This window comes from Cygnus olor, chromosome 14 (assembly GCF_009769625.2).
Source record: "Cygnus olor isolate bCygOlo1 chromosome 14, bCygOlo1.pri.v2, whole genome shotgun sequence".
Taxonomy (NCBI): domain Eukaryota; kingdom Metazoa; phylum Chordata; class Aves; order Anseriformes; family Anatidae; genus Cygnus; species Cygnus olor.
In genome coordinates, this window is record NC_049182.1 from 11,170,527 (window position 1) to 11,195,089 (window position 24,563).

At 39.3% G+C, this 24,563-nt stretch overlaps 1 protein-coding gene across 1 annotated transcript in view; it reads right to left on the minus strand.

Annotated features, from left to right (window-relative positions):
* LOC121077618 (ankyrin repeat and KH domain-containing protein 1-like) overlaps nucleotides 1-24,563 on the minus strand; it is a 119,608-nt gene that overhangs the window by 62,136 nt on the left and 32,909 nt on the right. Inside the window, 8 exon segments of the mRNA XM_040572954.1 lie at nucleotides 2,585-2,694; nucleotides 4,088-4,279; nucleotides 4,468-4,705; nucleotides 7,889-7,983; nucleotides 9,586-9,819; nucleotides 10,812-10,959; nucleotides 11,851-11,998; nucleotides 14,760-14,916. Of these exon segments, the coding sequence (XP_040428888.1) occupies nucleotides 2,585-2,694; nucleotides 4,088-4,279; nucleotides 4,468-4,705; nucleotides 7,889-7,983; nucleotides 9,586-9,819; nucleotides 10,812-10,959; nucleotides 11,851-11,998; nucleotides 14,760-14,916 (1,322 nt within the window).

Consider the following 24,563-nt stretch of genomic DNA (forward strand, 5'->3'; position numbering starts at 1 on the left):
AAGCCAACATAGCCACAGACATAAACCAAAATCTTATAGACATTGGGTACAGGCACAAGCTCAGTGAATCCCCAGGTCCAGTGCAACACTGCACGGATGGGTTCAACAACAGCTCTTTCTCCTGGCATTTCAAGAACAGACCTTGGCCCTCTTTTATTTTAATATAGACATAATCAATATTTTCCCACACAAAGGAACACAAGGTAAAATGGCACATGTCCATCTCCTCAGTGACTGGGATATAAACCGCAGGTAAAGAGTTGGATTCCAGAAAGCAGTGAAATGTCAGTGAAAGCAATCTCAAGAAAGCCTGAAGTTGCACCATGAAAAAGGAAAGCAAATGAAGATGTATTTTCATCTGATGTGCCTTAACAACGGAAAGAAAGCAAAATTAATTAGAAAAACAGTGACAGACAGAGCACCAATTTAACCACTCCACCACAGACTTCCTGTGACAACAAATCATCTAATCTCATTTAAATTACAAATGAACACTAAAATCTACAAGAATGGTACTGCCAAAGAAGGTATTTCAAACTCCAGCGATAAGGTGACACACTTGTGAAACCTTCCTCAGAACAATCACAATCACGGCAAATTTATTCACAACAGCTTAGAATTTGTAAAAAAGTAAAGCAACACAAAAGTTTGAAAGGGAACTCTTCAAAACTCTAGGCACCCACTGTAAGCATCACTACACTTCTGCAGGTATTTCCCTGTTCTGAAGATTTCATCTGTACTATTTAGACTATAACTTTACCACGTGGCTTTTGACAAGCATCTTCCCTCCATCTTAAGAAATAATTGCTGAAGTTTAACATACCTATGTTAGAGACTGCAATTTCCTTTTAAATGCAAGACTGTTACGTAACATCAGAATTCAAAAATAGGAAAACTATTTGGAAAGACCCCCTTCCACATGTAAACCAGTGCTTCAACAATAAGCGACTATTTGGATAGACTACAGCCAATTACCACTGACAGAAATTTTACTTTTCTTCCTTACTATGATTTTCGTAGTTTTTCATAGTTTTTCAGTTTTTCATTTTGATTGGCAGCACAAAAAATGTATTAAAGTAAGACTTTAGAAAGGCTTGATGTTTTTCTCAGCAATATTGACCACAGAGCTCGACGCTAAAGGCCACAAGCACTGTTCTAAATAACCCACACACAAGAGGTGAGAGAGAAAAAAATAATACAGTAATTGACATTTTTGTAAATTGTAAATAATTAAAGTTATACGTAAGCAGAAACTGTTGTATCTTTTTAAAAGCTTCTGCACACCAAATTTATATTTCTTTGTTTCAGGCTTTGTGGCTGTGCTACTCACTGTCATGGATTCATGAATTATATCCTTTTCCAACAAAGTACCTCTTTTTTTTTTTAATCCCAAGTAAAACCAAAAAGGCCTATATCTATTTAAGTGGTTACTGATTAGTAACTAACACTAAATTGAGCAAAGTTCAGGAGATGTGCCACCCCCTAACAATTCAATTAACACCCCCACAATTAGCATGACTTCCCTTCCTGGTAGGAAGGCATTGTTATGAACTAGAACTTTCCTGCAGATAAATTGTTGAGACCTAAAAAAAACACACTATATTCACAACAAGAGTGGAAGTATTAATTCAATTAAAAATCTATATTTTTAAATACAAACTTCAAATAGTAAAATACTTATTTTGAGATAAGTCCCTAAACACCCCCCCCACCGCCCCCCCCAAAAAAAACACAAAAGCAGAATGTGGAAAAAGAAAGAAGAATATTTAAAACAAACAAACAAAAGCACAATCTTCCCTGCTCATGCTTTATAAGACTTAAGGCTCCTGATCTCCTTTAGATGACTAAGGTATCATTTGCTTATACTGCTTAAAAGCCAAACAAACATTGTAACTGTAGGTCATGAAGAAGCAATTTTAGGTGTCTCACTGCACATCAGGAAAGTAAAAACAAATTTAAAAAAATAGTTAACATTAAAAAAACAGTTGTGGTTAAAAGCATCATAAAAAAAGAAGCACTATGAAAGCAATATACAGAAAAAAGTTACAAGAAAGAAAAGATTTCTGGAAAAAATAAAAGATCATATTATGTCGGTCATTTAAAATGCATTTGCTTAGATTAACTTTTGAAAGCTGCAAAACAAAAGAATACCAAAAGGACTCAGAAATTAACAGAGAAGTAATATATCCTACTACTAACCTATTTTAAATTCACAGGACTAAAACAGAAACTGTAATCTGCAAGAGTTTAGAAAAAAATAGGTAGCATGAAAAATAAAGGTAATGTAGAATTGTATCCTGCTAAACAATAAAACCTATGGAACATACTGAAATTAAGATAATTAACTGTCACAAGTGTAATCTATAGCTAAAACTTATTAGCTAATATTTGACCCGTTAAGTAGAAAAATTTTTATTTTTTTAGAGCAAGCAGAACATGAAAGCTTTTTTAAAAGTTACTCATACCTCTTTTCCCATTCACATATGAAACTCAACTGTTGAAAGTTTCCTGCTCTACAAGCATACAACCTTTGGCATGAAGTCTCAAACCAAGTTTTCCCCACAAAAGGCAACAGAAGCCTTACCAAATCAGCACCAGCTTGAAGCAACACATCTGCAACATCAGTATGTCCATTTTCACAGGCATAGGTCAAAGCTGTATCTCCTGTCGCTGTGGTGGCATGAACATTAGCCCCTACAGAGACAACAATTTTTTTCTTACTGGACATCTCCTTATCAAGTATTTCATATCTGATGAACATAAAATCAAGGCAATATTTATCCACAACGACAGTTCCATCCTACAGACCAAAAGCTTCCACAGCCCACAGGCATTGCTCTCATGGTCAAAATTGATCTCATAATAAAAATATCCTGAGAAGATGGGATAAGCCAAGGTTTAGAAGAGGCTTAACTGACAACTGAAGCACTTATTGGTCACTTATTACTATTCTTCCCCTACAGCAATAAAGATTTCAGTTCCAACAACAAAAGTGAATTCAGATGCTTGTCTAGACTATCCATTTGACAGGTAGCTGTAAAACCAGACAAAATGCATTTTACTGAATAAGTATTAATACTACAAGAGTATATACTTATACAAATTTCATTTCTTCCCTGCTCTTTAAAACCATTTTCTTTAAAATATTAGTGAAATAATTTGACTAGCTTTATGTCTTTATCAGCTACATTAAAATTATGTTTTAGTCTTCTAAAAAAGGAAATGTGATTAGCTAATTTCTTATTTTCAAGGTGTGAGAAATATTTAGAGATCAACTGATGCCAAAACAAAGCTCCTCAATTAACTTTCTACATTACCAGTGTAAGAGAAGTGCAAGCAGAGTTTCAAGCAAGCTTGTGACTGGTGTCACATGCTGGTGTCACTACATAAGAGACACCATTGTTACCATCCCTTGATGAGCAGTGAGCATTACTTTCTAGAATTACAAATCCAGCACATTTTATGCTTACTCTTAGAAAAAAGAATATCAAATAAGTTACTGTCCACTACAAGGAAAATATATAAAATGCAGCTTTTTCTTTCTTTTTTTTTTAATAGTATTAATGTGCTCTAGTTTCTACCAGCTTTAAATTGACAGATGAACATTGAAGTGTCTTTTCACCCCACCCAACTCCAGCAAGATTTAATTTCATAAGACTTTAGAATGAAGAAATTCAGCACATTCCAAAATCTGTCTTGTACACTACTTCTCAGGGCCCAATTTCTGAAGTACCAGTTATTCAGGAAGACTACTTGTCTGCAGATCATTTGGCTTAGTCAAAGCAGGAGCAGCATATAAAAACAAGCATTATCTGTATTAACATTTTGCTAAACGCTGGAAACAATTTTCCTAATGAATATTGGTATTTATTGAAGATGGAACAAAAGCCAGCGTTCCATGAGGCACCTTCCTCTGTTAACAGTATCAGACAATATTAAGGTGAAAAACACACACACACCCCTTATCAAGGCATCTGAGGATGGTTTCTTGTTACAACCCTGCCACCATCGAGCCTAGGTATCTTCTAAGCCATATGATTCAAATCTATGAAGTCTGTGGGCCAGATCATTTGTACTGTATACGTACCTGCTGCTAGCAAGTATTTCACCAATTCAAGATGACCCTCTTGAGCAGCTTCCATCAAAGGTGTTGAGCAACCAAGTTCTATATCAGCTCCTGCTTTAATAAGGAAGTCAGCCACTTCAGAAAACCCTCCACAACATGCCAGAGTAAGAGCTGTCTCCTGTGTTTCTTCTGTCTGTGCATTTATATTTGCCCCTAGGAAACAAAAGTGCTGTTATTTTAACTGACCAGAGACAGGATGGAAACATGAATGATTATCACCTCCACAGTTTAGGTGTTTTAGCTTTGCTCTGTAGTTACAGCACAGGCCAGATTAGAGGAATTTTGCACAGAAGTCAACACTGCATGCTTCATAATGAATGCTAAAGAAACAGTGATTTCACCTTGTGCCAGTAACAAGGCCACCATCTCTTCATGACCTTCGCGTGCAGCTTCCATGAGAGGAGTATAACCTTCATCATTAACTTCCTCCAGGTTAGCTCCCCTTTCTATCAGGAGAGCTGCTAACTCCACATGTCCACCACAAGCAGCCAGGGTGAGGGGAGATTCAAATGAATCTGCAGGCATATTCACTTGAGCACCACTGTCTAAAAGCAAGCGTGCTACTTCCACATGTCCATCCTACAAAACAGAGGTGAAAACAGAAATCAGAAACTGTCAAAGTCATTTAATGCATTAGTTGCAACCACTACTACGTGCACTAGGTCTGAAAATGACCTAGAGGAAGCTTATGGTTTAATTTATGACATTGTTATAATAATTGGATTAAATTGACATTTAGATTTCCACCTATGCTTATGTTAGGTCTAAATGCATCAGGAAAAAAGAGCTAGATTTTCTTTCCCCCCTTTCTTGTGCTGAGCAGGGGAAGAGTCGTGGGGTAAGACATTCTTAAATATCCAGCAAAATAGCTGGGGCACAGAAGTATTATAGATAGCAAACAAATACCATGACTAAATCCACTGCATGGCTAAACCTCAAACCAAGCACTAGAAAAAGAGACTATTTTTCTTTAGAGTTGATTCACAGCTTCTACAGATAAAAAAAAAGCTCCAACTGTCAGTTTCTGTATCCTTGGAAAGATACCTGCTGAAAAACTTCAGTTAGGTAGGTTGACAGGAGGAGGGAAGGCTGGAACACATCTTAAAAGGATAATGAAAAGTGACTTGCGGTGAACCAATCTTTGCCAATGAAGGAAGAGAATTAGGATTGCCATAGCTGTCTTTCAGACTTACCAATCAAAGCAGATAAACATAGCTGTTAGCTTCTCCAGAAACTACTACTGAACTCCAAGTTCCTTGGAAGAGTACCAAAAGTACCCAAGGTACCCAAGTACCAAAAATTCATGATTTACCTAAGGTGTGTTTTGTAGAGAGCCACAATATCTTTGCGAATATGCAAATGCAAAAAAGTTTTGGCATCCGGAAAGAACACCCTCATGGTTTCTCCCTCTCGCATTACTAACATAAATGGAACCCAAACTTTTGGAACACTTTGGAGAAGAGAGCTTGCAAAACCAAAACAGATAAACTATGCTGGTAGAAGACTCAAGTTGTAGAAACAGCGCTCAGTGAGAAACGAGACTTCTGATGGTCTGATCAGAGGACGTCATACTGAATCCTTCTTCAGCATATACAAGTAATATGATATAGTAAGGAAAAAGGGAATTCCAAAGTGAGAGACTTGAATTGAGCTATTCTGTTAGTATCTCTCAGCAGAGAAAAAAACACTTTCTGCCTTGCATACTGCAGAAGCATACATTTTAGGTACATCACACTGATCACTATATTTACTATTCAAAGAAGAAATATGGATTCTTCTAGAATGGGAAAAAAATGTTCAGACAGCTTTGATGATTTCGCTGTGCTAACAGAGTTCTATGCCCTGACACAGTGGTTCTTCTCGGACAGGATGGTAAACCTGGACTAATACTTTAAACTAGCCCCAACACTTACTGGCAGATTTTCCTAGAGAAGTAAGAGAATACTTCCTCCCAATATAGTCCAAAAAAAAAGCCAATTTCAGTGGCAAAAAGCAGATGTTTTTATATTGTTTCCTTGGAAAGAAATCCAAATGAAGTTGGGCAATATTAAAGGGCAAAAAAGACATCAGAATACCCCTTTGCCCGAAGTTAAAACCGGAATTGTTCGGCTTAGGGCACAGACCCCTAGACATGATTATAAAGTGGAATTCTTACTTACATCACATACTAATTCCCAACAGTAAAGACTTTATCCATTAACAACAGCAATCTTAAGTGAATTACTTCCCCATTCTGATCTCATCAGAATCACTAGCCAGTAACTCCAACAGCTAACACGAAGCAACAGAAAACAGGGGAAGAGGGATATCAAACCGGCAACTCCTGACAATGCTTGTCTCGTTTAGGTTAACCATGAAGCAGGTACTAGGTAACATGAGATTAACAGCAACCAAATGTGTAAATTAAGGACAGGCTGTTGTTCTCAGTGAAGCTGGCCAAAAAGCCAACAACCACCTCACCTAACCAAAATTTATCATCTTTGGTGTAGTACTCCAATTTGACCAGAACACAGTACCAAAACTTGGAGGCTCAGATACCTCATCAACCTGTATTTCTTTGCAACACTAGTTAAAGAACACGGAATGCTGGCTGGCAAAAGTCACAATAATTTGCCAGAATGGTTCCCTTCCACAAGGGTGTAGCTAAAAGATAATATGAAAAAACTTCATTGCTAGACTCGGAACTGGAACTTCAAAGGATCAGTTTCCTCTCTATTGCTTTTAAAGGTTAAGTACACATTCTGCAAACTGGTCTGAAATACCCCAAAATAACAGCATTCAGACCTCCAACATAACTTCCCCAGATGAGACATTTCATAGACCCCAAGTTAACATGCTGCTCAGACTATTATAAGAAGTGACTAAATCTAACGTTTAGTTTGCAGCCATGCTGCAATCTCCTTTAGGTGACACCATACACCCACCACAACTGGGTCCTTCCAAACTCCTTATTGGCACTAGGCTCTCATACAGGGAAGCCTATTCAAGGATACTATTACCATCTCACTATCAGAAGACTTCAACACCCCTTGAGATGTAATAATCTGACCTTGGTCACTGCCATCATCACCTCTCAGCTGCAGTAAAAGAACAACTGATCCTCCTGACCTCAGAAGACTAGTGGGGAACATTGCAGCCCATATTCTAGGGATTACAGCTTACTGGAAGAAAACTATTTTTTCCTCCGTTCTCTGTGCTTCCTATGAAAACAGGGAACTAAGAACTGAACTACTTTTGAACTGTTTTTGTTTGCAAAACAAAAACCTCACATTACCATTTACAGAAACCTAGAATAAAGCAAACTGTCTCTACGTGCAACACTTATTTCCTGCTGTGGTGAAAGGATAAGTGTAATGCATTACTCATCCAGTTCAATGCACTTCTGGAAGGCTCATGCCATGATGACCCGTGAGACCTTATTTATAAAGACAAAGGCAGAAAACTAACTCCTTTATACTGCAAAAGAAATGGTGACTTGGGCTCAACCTCCTATAGCATTGCAAATTAATTACCCCTACGCTTCACATTGGGAACATTTAATACAACATATCACATACCCAAAATATAGATTTTTTTTTCCCCTAAAACTAATTAGACTAAGAAGTTGCCTGTGTTAACTATTCTAAAGACTTTCTTACAGTAACAATTAAAACACTCAATTGCAGACCTAAACCAGTTTGTTAACAAAGGCCCACTTCATTTTATCATCTCCTCTATTCCTCTCCCACCGAGGGGGAAGAAGTACAAATAAAGGCTATTTACCATGCAGGCCTCCATTAACGCTGTGTGCATCTCATCTGTTTTATGTTCTTGATCAGCTCCAGCTTCAAGCAAAAAACGAACCATATCTAAATGGCCTTCAAAATGAAACAGAACAAAATAAGCAAGCATTTAATATCGTAAGTTTTTAGTAGTACAGAAAATACATTTAATGGAATTATTTAGATTTTCATATGTTATTATAAATTTATAAGTTATAATTCATAAATCTGCTCTTTAAGTCCTCTAATGAAAATCAATTGCAGAACGGTCAGACATCAGACTGTCTTTTCCAGTGATACTGCCCAACTATGAAATTAAGACAGACCTCTCTAATTCAAATTTATACAACAGGAACTTGTGACTTCAAGCTACAAAAGACCGTGCTTGTTCCTTAAACAATGTGTCGTTATACAGTTGAGTAAGTGTTCCAAAGCAGCATACATTTTGGAGGGGGAATTATCTTCTGAAGATAGGCCCGTGTAGATCTGAACTTAACTTTAAACTTTTTTAATCATAGCACTCAGGAATACTTCTGAGAACTCCAAGAACATGTTATGACATAATGTGCATCTCTGACACTACTTTGAAAAGCTTCTATTAAATTTTACCAAAGCTTGTTTTTAACTCAACTCTATTATGGCTTCCATTGTTCTAGATAGAACGTGTCCCTTAGAAGTTATACATTTTATCCTCCTAATGGGCATCGAGTTTCAAGGCAAAATCGTTTTACACAAATGAGGATAGGTAAATAAGGTAGCTCAACCTTCTTTGCCAAAGATGATAAAGGAAATCCCTAGTCAATGAAGATCTTGCATTACATCACACCTACTAAGTTTACCATTGCAAGAAACAAGAGTATCCCTCCAAGATTTTCAAGAGTACCATTACAGAAAACTGTCTGTAATGAACTACTATATATTGCAGGAAGTCCATGACAGTATCAGATCCAAGTCTTCTGATGGGTTATACATAACAAGTATCCTCCAATTCTAACTGCAGAGGCAAAACATAAATCACTATGACAATAATCTGCATCCTTATAGTTTCTGTTAGGAGAAAAACATTCATTGGAAATTGTTTTCTTTTGTTTTTCTGTTTTTTCCTTTGGAAGAAGAGAATCTGGAAGCCCAATGGATTACCATGGCACCAAGTTATTTTATGCAGAAACTTCGAACTGCACAAGAAATTAAGTCCACAAGTGTTCACAATAATGAATTAATTCATAAACATCTTCCAAAATTTCAGTTGAGGAAGAGTATTCAGTAATAATACTAGCATTTTACCCCCATCAGGTATTCTAAAAATATCTGGTCTAACCTGACACTTCACTAACAACTAACATGTGTTTTCAGAACTTGCAGGTAGTTGGTGAGGGGCATCTGAACGAAATGGAAAATGCAGTAGTAGGGGAAGAGGAAAGTGGTGCTGTGCCAAAGCACAAGTTCGGACACAGCCAGTCACAAGATTTCACCTCCAGCATGCTGAATGTGTGTCCACCACATTTGGATACAAGTAGACAGGCTTAACACAGCTACACCAAGGATGAACATTTCCTGACATCAAGTTTAAAATTAAAATCTGGTATTCCGTAAACAGTTAAGAAAACATTGAATCAAAACTTGGCTGGAACCCTGAGTTAGACAAACCCCAGAAAATAAATTTCAACAACAAAAACAAAATAAGGTACAAAATAATACCTTTGTAGCATGCAAGTGTAAGTGCACTTTCTTTGAACTCGTTGGAGTGAGTATTGATTCCTGCACCGTATTCCAGCAATACTCTTGCAACCTCAACATGACCTGCACTGGCTGCTTCCATTAAGGGGGTATGCCCATTCTCATTGTGGTCTTCAATGTTAGCACCTGCTTTCAATAGCACCTTCACTATGTCAACAAAGCCCCCAGCACAAGCATAAGTGAGCGCTGTGTTTCCTGCAGAGAAGAAGTTTGCATGTAAGTCCTCTCCATTACCTAGTCCTAATACAGGAAATTTAGTTTTTAAAACTCTGAACAAAACCAAGTGCATCACAAGCAGCAGCCTTTTACCTCACAGTAACGTTACTCCCGCCAATAACTTCAACACAACCATAATATGAAAGTTTTAACACTAAGCCAATATTAGAAAAATCGGCATTTTTTACTTTAAGCTTCCTACTTCAGCACACAGAGATCAAATAAACCTTAAACTCTATAGTGAGCACGAAAATTGCTCGTTGTGTTTTGTTGTTGATTTTTGTTTTGTCTAAAATAGCATCCATTGATCCCTTGAAAAAACATTTATAAAGTTATTGCAACTTAAAACCCTAGTTCTGAAAATGACAATCACGTGGCCATGATTTAAATGTTACAGTAAATTTTAATTTCTACTCAGTATGACTAAACATCAAGATAAAATGAACATTGCATAGTTCAACATCTGACTTTAATTTGAAAAAAATGTAAATTCTATCTTAAGGTTAGCAAAACTGAACAGCAGTTTAATACTCTCAGCAAGGTTAGTTAAGTTGTGGTCAAGCATCATCAAAGCAGACAATATTCAATGCCCAAAAAACCTGTAGCTCTTCTTTGGTAAAAGCAATAGACCAAAGTAACTGGTCTCGACCAGCTATGTCCCCTGGGCTTCTCAATGGGTAATTTTGGATTATTAAAGTGAGAGAAGTTAAACTTCATGAATTCTTCTGGTCATCTAATACCACAATGGATTTCAGAGGAACAGTGCTTTCCACTACAGTTAATATTAAAAGCAGTCTTCAGACCTTTATTTGGCCATTATTAAACATGTCCAATATGCATCTAGCCTATTCTTAACCATTCGTGTCATGTTTTCTTGTAAGTTAAAACATCAGATAAACCCACTGACGTTCACAAGCACTTGGCTTATGCGCTAATTTTGTTGATTCTTCAACTTCCTGCTTCCCAGTTACCTGTTGAAGACTGAGCATTGACATCTGCACAATGAACAAGGAGAAGTTTAACAATATCTACATAGCCTCCACTGGCAGCTGCCATTAAGGGAGTTATGTCTCCTTTATTCCCTCGATCTTCAACATTTGCATGCATTGCTAGTAGCACCTAAAGAAAAAAAGTTCAGTTAGTATGAATAAATTCTGGCATTGACATTTTGCTTTTAGTTCAGCCGGGCTTGAGAATGATTACCCAGTCAGCCATGACATTCCCTTACATTAATAACAACGCAAAGCACAAATGGTACTCCCCAGGAATAGTGTATAATTACCACCTGTACTATACTCTGACTCAGAAAACGCTGTTTTTCTACATTTGTTCGTATATGTTAAAATCAACATTAAGTTACAGTGCAGTACTGACGTTTTCAAATGCCACAGGGCAATTCACTAACCAGAGTAACAGAAGAACTATAAACTTGCATTAATGACCACAGCCCACATTAAATCAAGCTTACAGGTGAACAGTTTTCCCTCTGCACCCTTGTCCACCACAAAAAACATGTAGCTGGTCACTTTCTGAGTTACCACTCAAACCAAATAAGCTCTGCTATTGAATACACATATGAAAGTCAAAAATTAACCCAAACTAATGCACTGATGACAGATGTCATTAAGAAACTGACTGAGTGACTGAGACACTAGTCTTCAGAATGTAAGCCCTTGCATTTTTTATTTTGCCAATATTTTAGCTCCTCTTGCAATGTCTGCTTGGCAGAACACCTTGACTGCATCTAGAACAATGTCAGAAAAACAGACAAATCATAAAGCATGAGATACATTCCTCACACAAGCCCGTTAAACCTTAAGGCATGTAGGATGGCATTTAACATTAAGAAGACAAACAGTAGCTGTAAACCCACATTAAGGTGTATTAACTGATACTCCACTTAGACTACAAAAATTGTTTTAATCAGAATATCTAAAACGTTTAACTATCAAAAAAACCCCTTAGATAATGTTTCATAAAGGTTTAGATGCGAATGTATTTGTTACTTACTTGTGCCAATTCATAGTATCCAGCTGAACAGGCCAAGCAAAGGAGACTCTCCCCTTCTTCAGTATGTTCATTTACGCTTCTTCCTTCATCCAGCAGCTTCCGGACAGCATTTACATCCCCATCTGAGCATGCTTCTGCCAAACTGCGACTGGAAAATCATTTATCACAAGAGTAAGCACAAAATAGACCTACAATAGATGCGTAGTGTTCTTATGCAAGGAAATAGTCTTTACTAAGTCTTTACTTAGTGCCGATGGCAGCACCAAGTTTTACTAGGAAATATACCTTGCAGCTTTATTTTTTTTAAAAGAAAAAAAGTACACATATACATTATTTCCGTTGGTGAAACGGAGATAGAGACCTTGCTGATGTCCATGTTAGCTCTTGTTCTCAGTTGCTAGCTTAACACTAGCTCTTATACAGGCTACATGCAGAAAAGTTCTCAGAACAAAGTAATTTGCCATCTGTGCAAAATACAGAAGTAAACCTCATTGATGCTATTCGCACTTCTCTGGAATGCCAGATACACACAGGCTATGACCATGACAAACTACAGGTACAAAGGCAAGTTTCCAGTAGAGATAAAGCCAAGAAGTGAACAGCCTAGCATCAAAGAGGCTACTAATACCAAATATTGCTACAAAACAAGCTTCCTGACCATTGTCTTTTTCAAAGTGGGACTATTTCCTTCTCTGCACTAGCCCAAAGCTTTTGTTTTTTTTTTTTTAAGTGAACACATGAATTTCTTCTTAAGCAGCCATTCCAAACAAAGAAAAATCCTTACCTCACCTAATGAGGTCTTAAAGGAAGAAAGGAGAGGAGAGGAGTCTTACAAAAAGTTTACCATCTTTCCTTTCATACAACAGTAAAAGTACGTTACAGAACTTTTCATATGGATGAAATACACCAATTGAAGTACGCATTTTTTAAAACAGCAATAACACCACAAATCCTACACTGAACACTAATAACTGATCCTTCAAAAGCCAAAATAGGTAATTACAAGCTAAGTGTTAAAAGGCAATGACCAGACATACCCCAAGTTCTTGACATCTAAAAGCTCAGGAAGTTTATAATCATTATTTTAACCATCATTAACCTCTGCACTAAAGAGAAGAGCTATTTCTCCTGATACCTAGGAAAGCACACTAAACCAATCTAGAAAAAGGTGAGTGAGTTTCAATTTATTTTGAACCAAATCTGTCTCTCAAATCTTTTTCTGCACCAAAAAGTCTAATTCTAACAGAAAAGACAACTGCTAAAGCATGGCTAAACACCTGAGTGTAAACAAAATTAAGTCATTCTCAGTATCAACTCAGTTACTTATCTAAACGATGACATCATTTTATTTGGAAAACATATGTAAGGAATCATAGTCCCTGAGCCACCAGGAATGAAAATACAGCTAATGCCGTGGTTGGAGAAGGAAAGGCAGGAAGAGCCTTCTACTAGAATCGGTAGTGGACTGTATATGATGCATTCCCACTTGTATAGTTTATTTACAAGGTATGGATGCGTATGTCTTAAAGCAAAAGCCATTATATTCAGATTCATTAAAAGGCTTCAACTTCTCTTCTGTGAAGGAGACAATCATTCAAGAAGTTTACTTGCAATGAAGAATATATCCATCTGACCCCAGCATTTCCTCAGGAAAGTATGCAAGTTTCAATTTTTCAAAAGACTAACGGTTAAATTATATTAAGGCTTTATTTTAAAAGGAACTCATTTGGCAGATACCCAAAAATGTACTAACTGTGTACTAACTAAATGTAACTAAACTGTGCTAGTCACAGAATCATTTAGGTTGGAAGAGACCTCCAAGATCACCGAGTCCAACCTCTGCCCTAACACTACCAAGTCCTCCACTAAACCATATCACTAAGCTCTACATCTAAACATCTTTTAAAGACGTGGGAGAATAGACCAATCCCCACCTTGCTACAGCCTCCTTTAAGGTACCTATAGAGAGCGATAAGGTCGCCCCTGAGCCTCCTCTTCTCCAGGCTGAACAACCCCAGCTCCCTCAGCCGCTCCTCGTAAGCCTTGTTCTCCAGACCCCTCACCAGCTTCGTTGCCCTTCGTAGTAGTAGCTGCTAGATAAAACAAGCTGAGACCTGAATGTTCTATTCAGATCAGGTCAGATATCTGATCACTTATATTTGTATTATAATCACTTTCAGTGTTTTGACAAAGTTGGTAATTTCACTCACATGAAAAGAAATAGACTAAGATTTCTGATCTGAGATTTGAAGTTCAACAGTATATGCAGTCACACCACCTCAACAGTTTAGGAACAACTTTTATTCACTTATCAGAGTGGAAAGTACTTCAGGTCCTCTAATGATGCTTTTAAATTACCAATGGAGAAGTAAGCTTTTGGAGCTCAATTCTATAATCATGGGAGTTGAATGCTATCCTCATTAATTATCACCTAAAAAAAGGTTACCAGGTATATAGTTTTGGTTTTTTTTTTTTGCCCCTAAGTTCTTGAGCAAGATTCCTGGGTAAATCACTACCCTTTAAGTATTTGTATTAAAAGTTGAAAGAAAATACTATGAACTAGATCCTTTAGTTTCCACAAAATATGTGGAGGCAGTAAATAGAGAAGTATCACCAACTCTTCTACAGCTAAAAGCTTAACCAGTTTTCGAGAAAGAAATTAGCTATCTACTACACAGAAAGAACAGCATTTCCTCTAATCTACCAATTAGCATTTTTGTACTTCTCTTATACTTCTATGGTAACAACCTGATGCGGCAGTAGTTACACCTTCAGATTCAATTAACTTTGCTTACGCTAGTACTGCAGCAGAAATATTACTAAGGAGTAACTGTAAAAAAATAATTTGAAATTTAAAAAAATATGTTCTATTATTCAAAAGCTGTGGGTGGGGAATGATCAATACATACTTGTCCACTTGTCCTGCATTGTGATTGTTCTCTGCCCTCATCCGTGTCAATGCAGCAGCAGCTTCATCCAGTGCACAGCTGACAGAAGACGTCAGTCTTCGGAGAACCTCAGGATCTGCGAAGGCTTTACCATCGGCAGTGGACAATTTACCAATTCCTTCAGTGTACGTTCGTTCATCAGTGAGGTTAGTATGAAAGTCACACAAAAGAAATGCAAAAACACTATTTTAGATTTCAGCCACATGCACTATTAGTTGAAAATCATTTGCAAACATGCCAGAAAATCAACTACTTAAAACTGTTAATGCTCATCTACAACCTGAACATTTAATTAACTGTAATAAAGCACTAATAAAACTATCTTTCACAAATTAAAATACAAATCAAAATCTTGGGGAGGGGGAGGGACAGATACAGGACTACAAGACTAAGGGGTTAAACCCACTCACAGAAGTATGGGAAGAATGTATTATTCCACAGACTTGGATTACGGTTATCTGCGTGTGAAGAAGAATTTCCCACTTTGTTCACCCAAACCCACCCCAAAATGAAGTGGATTTACCTCTGATACATTTTTTTTCTTATTTGAAGAGCAAGAAAAAAAGCTATAAAAATTAGCTGAAATTCCCACTACTGTAACATTCTAAACTGTACAGTTCCAGCCACAAATATGAAATAAAGTATTTTAAGTATATTTCAAAATAATGTCCCCTCTATACTAACATTTCACTACACAGTAGAAACACTTAGAACTTTAACATTTGAACTTTGCCTTTTTTTTTTTTTATGTTGTTTTAATCATTTTCTTTCCTGCAGGACTAAATCTGAAGGACAATACAGAATACTACCAAAAGCAGCTATTTATCTCATTCTTTTACATGGTTGATATAAAGTTACAGTACAGCTGTGTAGTTTTACTCCACAGGTTTTATTCCATAAAGTTTATCACAGCCTTGAACACGGTTATATTCGCATATACAATTGTGAAAATAGTGTAAAGAAAAAAACAGAGGTGTAAAAAAAAAAGTTTCACATGCTAGAAACAGCAAATGGTTCCTAGTTTTTAGATTAGCTATCTTTACCAGTGATGAAACAGTAACTTTACAATTCCTTAGCAGTTAAATAGAGTTACATTAGATATAAACCTCTGGAGGAAAAAATGCATTTCATATCTCTGGACATTTGCTATTTGGTATGCGTACACTTCCACAAGATTGACTGACACCATGTTTCCCACAACTAGCTTGCAACTATTACAGTATAAACACTGAAATCACACTTTGACAGTGTTGAATGCTGTCTTCAGACACTGTATTTCCCCAGTTTGAGCGCATTAGATTTATTTTACATTAATGCAAGAACCAACATTAGCCACATTTTTGCGTCCTAAAAACAACTTAGGACAGCACATGAGATGCTTTGTCACATAACCTTACATCACTGTTGCAGAGCTGATGAGTGCCGGCTTAGTGTTCAAACTGTGTTGCTGGGAACAGTGAAGAAATCCTACCCTGTCAACTCCAGCCAGACACCATGAGGAGACGCAAAAAGTACTTAGATGACTGAAATTGAGAGTACACTAAGACGACTGAGATGCTTCAGGTTTGTGGCCAGTTCTGAGCACATTACCGCCCCAGCTCCAACCCCTTTCTCTAGATCACTTTAGATCACTTCAGCAATATCAAGAAGCTATGAAAAGGAATTTATAATAAATTATCTTCTCTGTGACAAAATGAGAAATCACAAATACATTCTAACCACATCACACCTGTCTGGTTTTCAAAGACAGGTTAGTGCTAGTCCTGACTAACATCCATATCACACTAGGTTCTGTTTATCTTCAGTCAAAAATGGCAGAACCATGTTGAAGAGCAGTCAGGCCAACAAAATGTAGGTGTACAGACTCCTTACCCCACTTCAGAGGCTGCTGGCGATGTGAGCCCTTCTACCTCCAGACTGTTGAGGCCATAACCTTTTTAACCACTGCTGCTAAATATAGCGAGGCTATAAACAGCAGGACTCAAACACCACAGCTCATGCCTCACATTAATGTAAACTGAACGTGTTGGTAGTTCACAAAGGGAAGCAAGTTGGGATTGCTCAGGAGCAAAAAGTCTCTGCACCCATGGCTCCACAGAGCAGCAGGCCAGACAGCGGGGTACAGCCCTTGGGGAAGCGCACAGGGAACAATTCAGCACTGGCCACACAGGGAAACCTTCTGCATGGCTCTGATGCCCCAGGGCAGCTCCGAGAGGAAATCACCCAAATGTTTACACTAGCTAGTTCTGGTGGCAGCGCTCACTTGCGCTAACTTGGAGTATATCTACAAGTACTGCCTAAGGAAAGAAAGGGAATTAAGATTTCACAACACAGCACTGAGACCTCGTCTGGGACTAGCGTAGCCAAATCTGACCACCACATTAAGCAAAATGGAAGAGTACAAGAAAGAAGTCCAGAGGATTTAGAAAAATGATCCCTGAGCAAAGGCTACATTTAGCGTAAAAGGAGCCTAACAACAGCAGTTTTCCTCTACCTACAATGGTCTCAGGAAGGAAGACTAAATACCTCTCTACTGCTAGCAAAGGAGATGAGAAATAAAAGCTCCAGTCAACAAACAAAACAGTTTCCTGGCTATCTGCAACTAAACTAGATACCCAAATCATTTCAAATGATTCAGGTAGTCAGACAGACAGGATACCTAGACGGGCCACAGAATTAACCTCTGTACATCAAGAAGGGATTGGGTGAGACAGCTGCAACAGACATATGTACAGGTGATCCTGTCCCTCTACGGTGGGAGGGATTACCTACGCCTCTTAGGCTAATTCTTTGCTTATCTCAGAGCTGTAGAACCTGGTTAGTGCCCAAGAAGAAAAGCTGTAGGATCTCATCGGGATGAGGTACAAGCAAACAGCACCTCCACTTGGCTATTGACTCCATTTCTAAAGTTTGTTCTTTGAAGCCTTCATACGCAGGATTTCTGAAGCCAAAAGAAATAAATCACTGCACAGATCTAAGTCCTGTGTAATATGAAGACCAACGGGATTCAACCACTGCAGAGCTCCTGCTCCAAAATATCTGTTTTCATGGGTTTCCCATGGTTTCTCAAGGGGATTACCAACCCACGGGTCACTGACCCCTCCCCCTTACAGGTGTTAAAAAGCACACTGACAGCTCACTGTACTGTTTCCTGCTTTGTTCCCAAAAAGGTGATATAATCCCAAGGACTTTGAGAGTGTAAACTGCAGAAGCCATTTATTTACATAGCCAACTAGGGCTCAACAACCCTGGTGCCACTCCTTGGTGTTAATTTCATTCATATCAGTTGGGGCAGGGGAACCACACGACAGGACACTGTTGTCAAAACAGAGTTCAAGGGCATCATGACTCAACAACCTGATCACATTTTTATACACGGTAAAACTAAACAACAGCCAGCCACCTGAGGCATCAGAGCAGACATTTGTTAGGCTGGAGACAGTAAAAGGGAGTCAGACCACAAGCATTACCAAGCTGGATGCTGCTACTGCTGACACCTGTCATTTATTTCCCTTTTGCAGGTTTATAGTACTATCTAAATAATAAGAATTACCAACCAGCTCAGTTTTTACTTCTGTGATTTAGGATGACTATGCTAGAATTTTATTGCTGTAATACTCAGTCATCTTCTAATCTCCGACTTAATTTTGTGTCCATCTAATTCCCACTTGTTCTTGTGTCACTCCACTAGTTGTTCCAAACACCTCACGCACACATGGACAGCAATAATGAGCTCTTCGTCTTCTCCCATCCTCCACTAGAAGCATCCTCAAGAGGATTCTCCACGCCTGTGATCACTTGCGTGTGAGAAAGATGAATTCAATTTTCCACATTATTAGTCTCACTAGCACTTTCCTGAGTCACAAGAATTGATAAGGACTTCAGAAAATGCCTGAACTGAAACCTACGGTGTTTGACATTCTGCTTACTGTGGCACAATGTCACACTTTCAAGAATGCAAGCCACCAGAGATGCTGTATAATATCTTTCTCCCCCGTGGTCTGATCACTGTTGCAGGGTAAATCTGTAAAGAGAACAAGGGAGCCACTGCAGACAGATCTTTACTGAGAACAGTCCACAGTCATTAATGATATGGAGACAGTGACAATCTCAACGCAAAGATAATTCTAGTGGTAACCTTTAACAAGAGTATGTTTAGAAGCAACCCAAAAGCAAGTACTTTTGTACAACTGCCATGCAAAAGGCCAAAAAAAGTGAATTTGGAAACAGATTAGACAGGTTCACAGAAGGCATAGGCTTCCCAGTAGTGTTACAGACAGTGGCCTAGACAGTCACGCTGTGGACATCCCTGAACAACAGTTTGGAAAGATACCGAGAGGAGAGACTGCCATCTGCACTACGAGCTTACTGCTTTTTAGGTGTCCACAGCTACTCTGCTACAAGCACAGGGAGCCAGTCACACCATTCATCTAAACTCGTAGGGCAGTTTTCAGGTGAGCACCTGCTGCTGAAGCCCCCTGCTTATGAATCCACAATGCCTGGGAGATGCAAGGCCAGCACTGTTACATGACGGGTGAAAGAAGAGCTCTTAATCCTATTCTCTCCTGACTGGGGATAAACACTGAGCTCCTCCTCATCCAACACATCAACATGCCGATCTCTAAACTGAAGAAAAGAAGTATTCCAAGGGAACAGTTCTAAACTCCAGGATCTGCAAGGGCATGAGTCCTTCTACTGGACCACAAGCCACCAGATACGTGGTGCACAAATTCCAGCTGCACCTGCAAAGGATCTTTCCACCAGGCTAAACATTTCAACAGTTTAACAGCTTAACAGAAACTAAGCTTCCAGTACAACTGCCTAGTATATAACTAGGTTGAGTCTGGAGCAACTGCCCCCTTCCCCCCCCCCCCCCCCTTTTTTTTTTAAAATAAAAAAGCAACTGTGGCACACAGCATGCCTCAAATTAGTGGCAGATATTGCCAGATGTTCCAGAAGTTAATGCCATACTACTGGACTATTTAAATTATCCTGAATTTGATTGCTGAGATGCATTAGACAAGAAGCTCACCTTCTAAGAGAAAGGTTTGCCCAGATATACACCTGTACACCTAAACCCAGCAGTCTGATCTGAAGCATGGACTTTCTCACTGACTGTCGGATCCATCAGGTTCTTGCTACTGCTGGGTAGCTCAGTTGGGGATGTTCAGCCTGGAGAAGAAAAGGCTCCAGGGAGACCTTATTAGCAGCCTTCCAGTACTTAAAGGGGGCCTACAAAAAAGCTGGAGAGGGACTCTGTCAGGAAGTGTAGTGATAGGGCAAGGGGGAATATCTTTAAACTAAAAGAGGGGAGATTTAGATTAGGTATGAGGAAGAAATTCTTTCTCAGAGGGTGGTGAGGCACTGGTACAGGCTGCCCAGAGAAGCTGTGGATGCCGCAACCCTGGAGGTGTTCAAGGCCAGGCTGGACGGGGCTTTGAGCAACCTGATCCAGTGGGAGTATCCTGCCCATGGCAGGGGGGTTGGGACTAGGTGATCTTTAAGGTCCCTTCCAATCCCAACCATTCTGTGATTTCACCATGAGGAATCAGAGATTAACATCATCTGAAAACTATGTATGTATATTTTCACAATTCAAACATAGAAATTAGAAGTCATGAGCAAATCTTAAAGAACCTACACAAACACCTCAGTCCAAAGTTGTTTCAAGTTCACTGTAGTAAAGGAATGAGTCAGATAATTCTCATTCTAGCAACCACTCCCTTCCCTATTTCAAGAAAAGGAACAATCTCACAGGAGCATCAATTACTCTGTCCTTCCTAAAGCTCATATCGAGAAAAATACTGAAAAATAGTTTAGAGTTAGTAGCTCACAATTAGCACCATTTAAAATATGTTAAGACGACGGTGGTATAGAGCCCCTATTCATGTGCATCACACATGACTGGTGTCAACATATGCTCGGAGCAACCTCCATTAACATTCAAAAGAGATCAACACATATTGGAAAAAGCTATGCCTGATAGCCCTCACCAAAAAACAACAAGAAAACCCTGCTGATTCAGTGCTGATTGTCTTTCCCTCAGTCAATTCCAGCACAAGGTATGATGCAACATACACTTGAATCATAGAATCACCGAATGTTAGGGATTGGAAGGGACCTTGAAAGATCATCTAGTCCAATCCCTGTGCCAGAGCAGGAACACCTTGATCAGGTCACACAGGAGGGTCTTGAAAGGCTCCAGAGAAGGAGGCTCCACAACCCCCCTTGGCAGCCTTGTCCAGTGCTCTGTCACCCTCACTGTGAAAAAGTTTTGTCTCATATTTAAGCAGAACCTCCTATGTTCCAGCTTGCACCCATTGCCCCTTGTCCTACCATTGGGTGTCACGAAGAATTCCAGAATCATCTAGGTTGGAAGAGACCTCCAAGATCACCCAGTCCAACCTCTGACCTAACACTAACAAGTCCTCCACTAAACCATATCACCAAGCTCTACATCTAAACATCTTTTAAAGACCTCCAGGGATGGTGACTCAGCCACTTCCCTGGGCAGCCCATTCCAATGCCTAACAACCCCTTCCGTAAAGAAGTTCTTCCTAATAAGAGCCTGGCTCCATCCTCCTGACACTCACCCTTCAAATATTTATAAACATTAATAAGGTCACCCCTCAGTCTCCTCTTCTCCAAGCTAGAGACCCAGCTCCCTCAGCCTTATACTGGTGTCTGGAGTTGTTCTTGCCCAGATGCAGGACTCTACGCTTGTCCTCATTATATTTCATTAAATTTCTCCCTGCCCAGCTCTCTGGCATGTCGAGGTCCCGCTGGATGCCAGCAGAGCCTTCCGGCATGTCAGCCACTCCTCCCAGTTTTGTGTCATCAGCAAATTTGTTGATGGTGCACTCCATTCCCTCCATCCAAGTCATTGATGAATATATTGAACAACACTGGTCCCAGCACCGACCCCTTGAGGGACTCCACTAGATACAGGCCTCCAACTCAACTCCGTCCCATTGACCACCACCCTCTGGCTTCTTCCCCTCAGCCAGTTCACAGTCCACCTCACTACTCCTCAATCGTCCAGACCACGCTTCCTCAGTTTAGTTGTGAGGATGCTGTGGGAGACGGTGTCAGAGGCTTTACTGAAACCAAGATAGACCACGTCCACTGCCTTTCCATCGTCCATCCGCCTGGATATGTCCTCATAAAAGGCTATCTGGTTGGTCAAGCACGACTTCCCCTTGGTGAAGCCATGTCAACAGCTCCTAGTGACCCTTTTATCCTTGATACGACTGGAGACAATGCCAAGGATAAGTTGTTCCATCACCTTTCCAGGGATGGAGGTGAGGCTGACCAGTCTATAGTTACCCTGGTCGTCCTTCTTGCCCTTTTTGAAGACTGGAGTGACATTTGCTTTCCTCCAGTCCTCAGGCACCTCTCCCGATGCCCATGACTTACCAAAGATGATGGAGAGCAGCCTAGCAATGACTTCCGCCAGCTCCCTCAGCACCCGCGGGTGCATCCATCCCATCAGGACCCACGGACTTACGGATGTCCAGCTTGCTTAATTGATCCTTCGCCCAGCCCTCATCACCCAAGGCAAACTCCTTTATTTTGACTTCCTCTGGGACCTCAGGGGTACGGGGCTCCTCAGGACAGCCTCCGGCATCACAGACACAGACAAAGGCCATTGAGGCCAATCACCAGCTAACAGGCCAAGTTTATGATCTCACATTTGTCATGAAATCTAACAAAACTTCAGCTCACATGGAACCATCTGCTAGTCCCAGAAGCTTAACTGAATCTTGTGTTTTCTTAAGGTCTTGAACCACTCTTTCCACAAAGGCAAGTTTTGATGCAAATGGGAACAGCTTAAAAGAAGAATGAAATGAAAATCAAGGTCAAGAAACATGCCTTATTTTTAATGGTATTTGAAGAACCTGAATATGCATGGAATACAGGTAGCTGATTCTACTTTGCTTTCCAAAAAACATTTCGACTTCAATATCATACTGTAGAAGTCCTCTTATGAGACCTCTGCCCCAAGTAAATATACTGGTAGCAAATACCCTGTTCACCATAACATTGTTTACCTCATCTTTCGCATTATTAACGATAAAGATGAAATTTGAGTAGAAACCTTCATTCAAAGTTTTCGTATTCTCAGTCTCCCAACATATAGAATGACACGTAGTTCTGTGTCACAACAAACTTGCTTATCTTACTCTATCACCACGCTACCCAGGAAACTTTGATTATGGCTTTTTCTCATCCTTAAAAAGAGATCAAAGCTTTTAAAATCACTATGTAACATGTTATCGCCTATTAGTGTACCATTATAAGATTACCCATTAGTGCTTAAATAAGCATGCAGGTTCATACAAGAACATCTTTAAACACCAGCCATTTCTTTAAATAAAAGATATCATGAAGTAACAATTGTTTGAGTCTCCCTTCCTCCTCCAAATTCTTCCCAGATCAGTCTTTCTACAGTGTATAATACCGTACTCAAATACAGGGAAACTTAATCTCTCTTTAAGAAAAAGGATTACTCCCAAGAGGCATATCTGAATGCAAATCAAATCAGACAAGACCATGGTGACATGGATTTGGTCATAATATTTTCAAACACCTGATCTGTACTAGCTCAGCCTAGCCCAGTGCACTGGTCCGCCTTGAGCAGCATGAGAAAAAACATTTCATAATCAGCTCTGATTGCTTCTCCACATTACGCATGTGCTTAAATTTTAACTTGGTGGACCATTACTATATTTATTGTTAAAATTCAAAATGTTCTCTTAAATACAGCAGGGCTGGATCATCCAAGATAGTTGTACAGACTTACTGAATTTAATGTATGAATATATATTCTTCCTGCTTTCATGCCTGGTACCTTCAGAACTTGCTGACAGTGTTGTGTTGCCACTTCATGTATCAGAGCTTCTGAAGTTGGTTCGCTCCTTTATGACATACCTCTCACGCCTGCCCCAAAAACCCTTTCCAATTTCAAATCCAACAAATGAATATTGAACCCCCACCCCAAAGTCAGGATAACTCAAAAATCAGGAATTGGTAAGATGCTAGCTTCTAGCATAGATATAAATATCTTAGGACAGGCGCTGAATCTTCTGTTCACTACTCCTTCCTCTCTCACAAGATTTAGATTTTGAAGGAGCCTCAAAATAGAAGACACTTCAGCAAGAGGTCATGCTCATTTTCTCAGTTCAAAACCTCTCACCTACAAGGGACTCCTTCATACTGAACTAGATTTAATGATTTAAGTTTTCCCAACCCAATCCTGAGATGAGAAAAGTTCAGCATTTTTACCGGAAACCAATCATGCAACAAGGCAAATGAAGCATCCTTCTGACAGGACATTTTATGTGAGCAGAACATCACTGGCATACTCAGTAAATCTCAATTCAGGAAGCATTTAAAACACACTAAGCTTTTACTGTCTCACGGGATGCCTCCAAATAAAAGACAGGCGAAAAAACATTTGAAGTTATCACCTAACCACCTCTCGCGTACAAGCCAAAGCTAGCCACAAACCTTCCTAATGCTTCAATTCTTCATGCTGATGCATTCATTTCCAAAGTAACAGCATTTTTAGTACCCTGGCCTTTATCAAAAGGCTTCTTCACAGCAGTAAAACCCTGTAATTAGCACTGCCATACCTTTATCCAGGCAAAAGTTTCAATCATCTTCACATAGCATGTAGTTTAACCTCTGCTTCAGGGAAGCAGGGTCTATTGCACATGTAAGAGCTGATCCGTATGGGTTAACTGAATTTGGCACTGCTGGGAT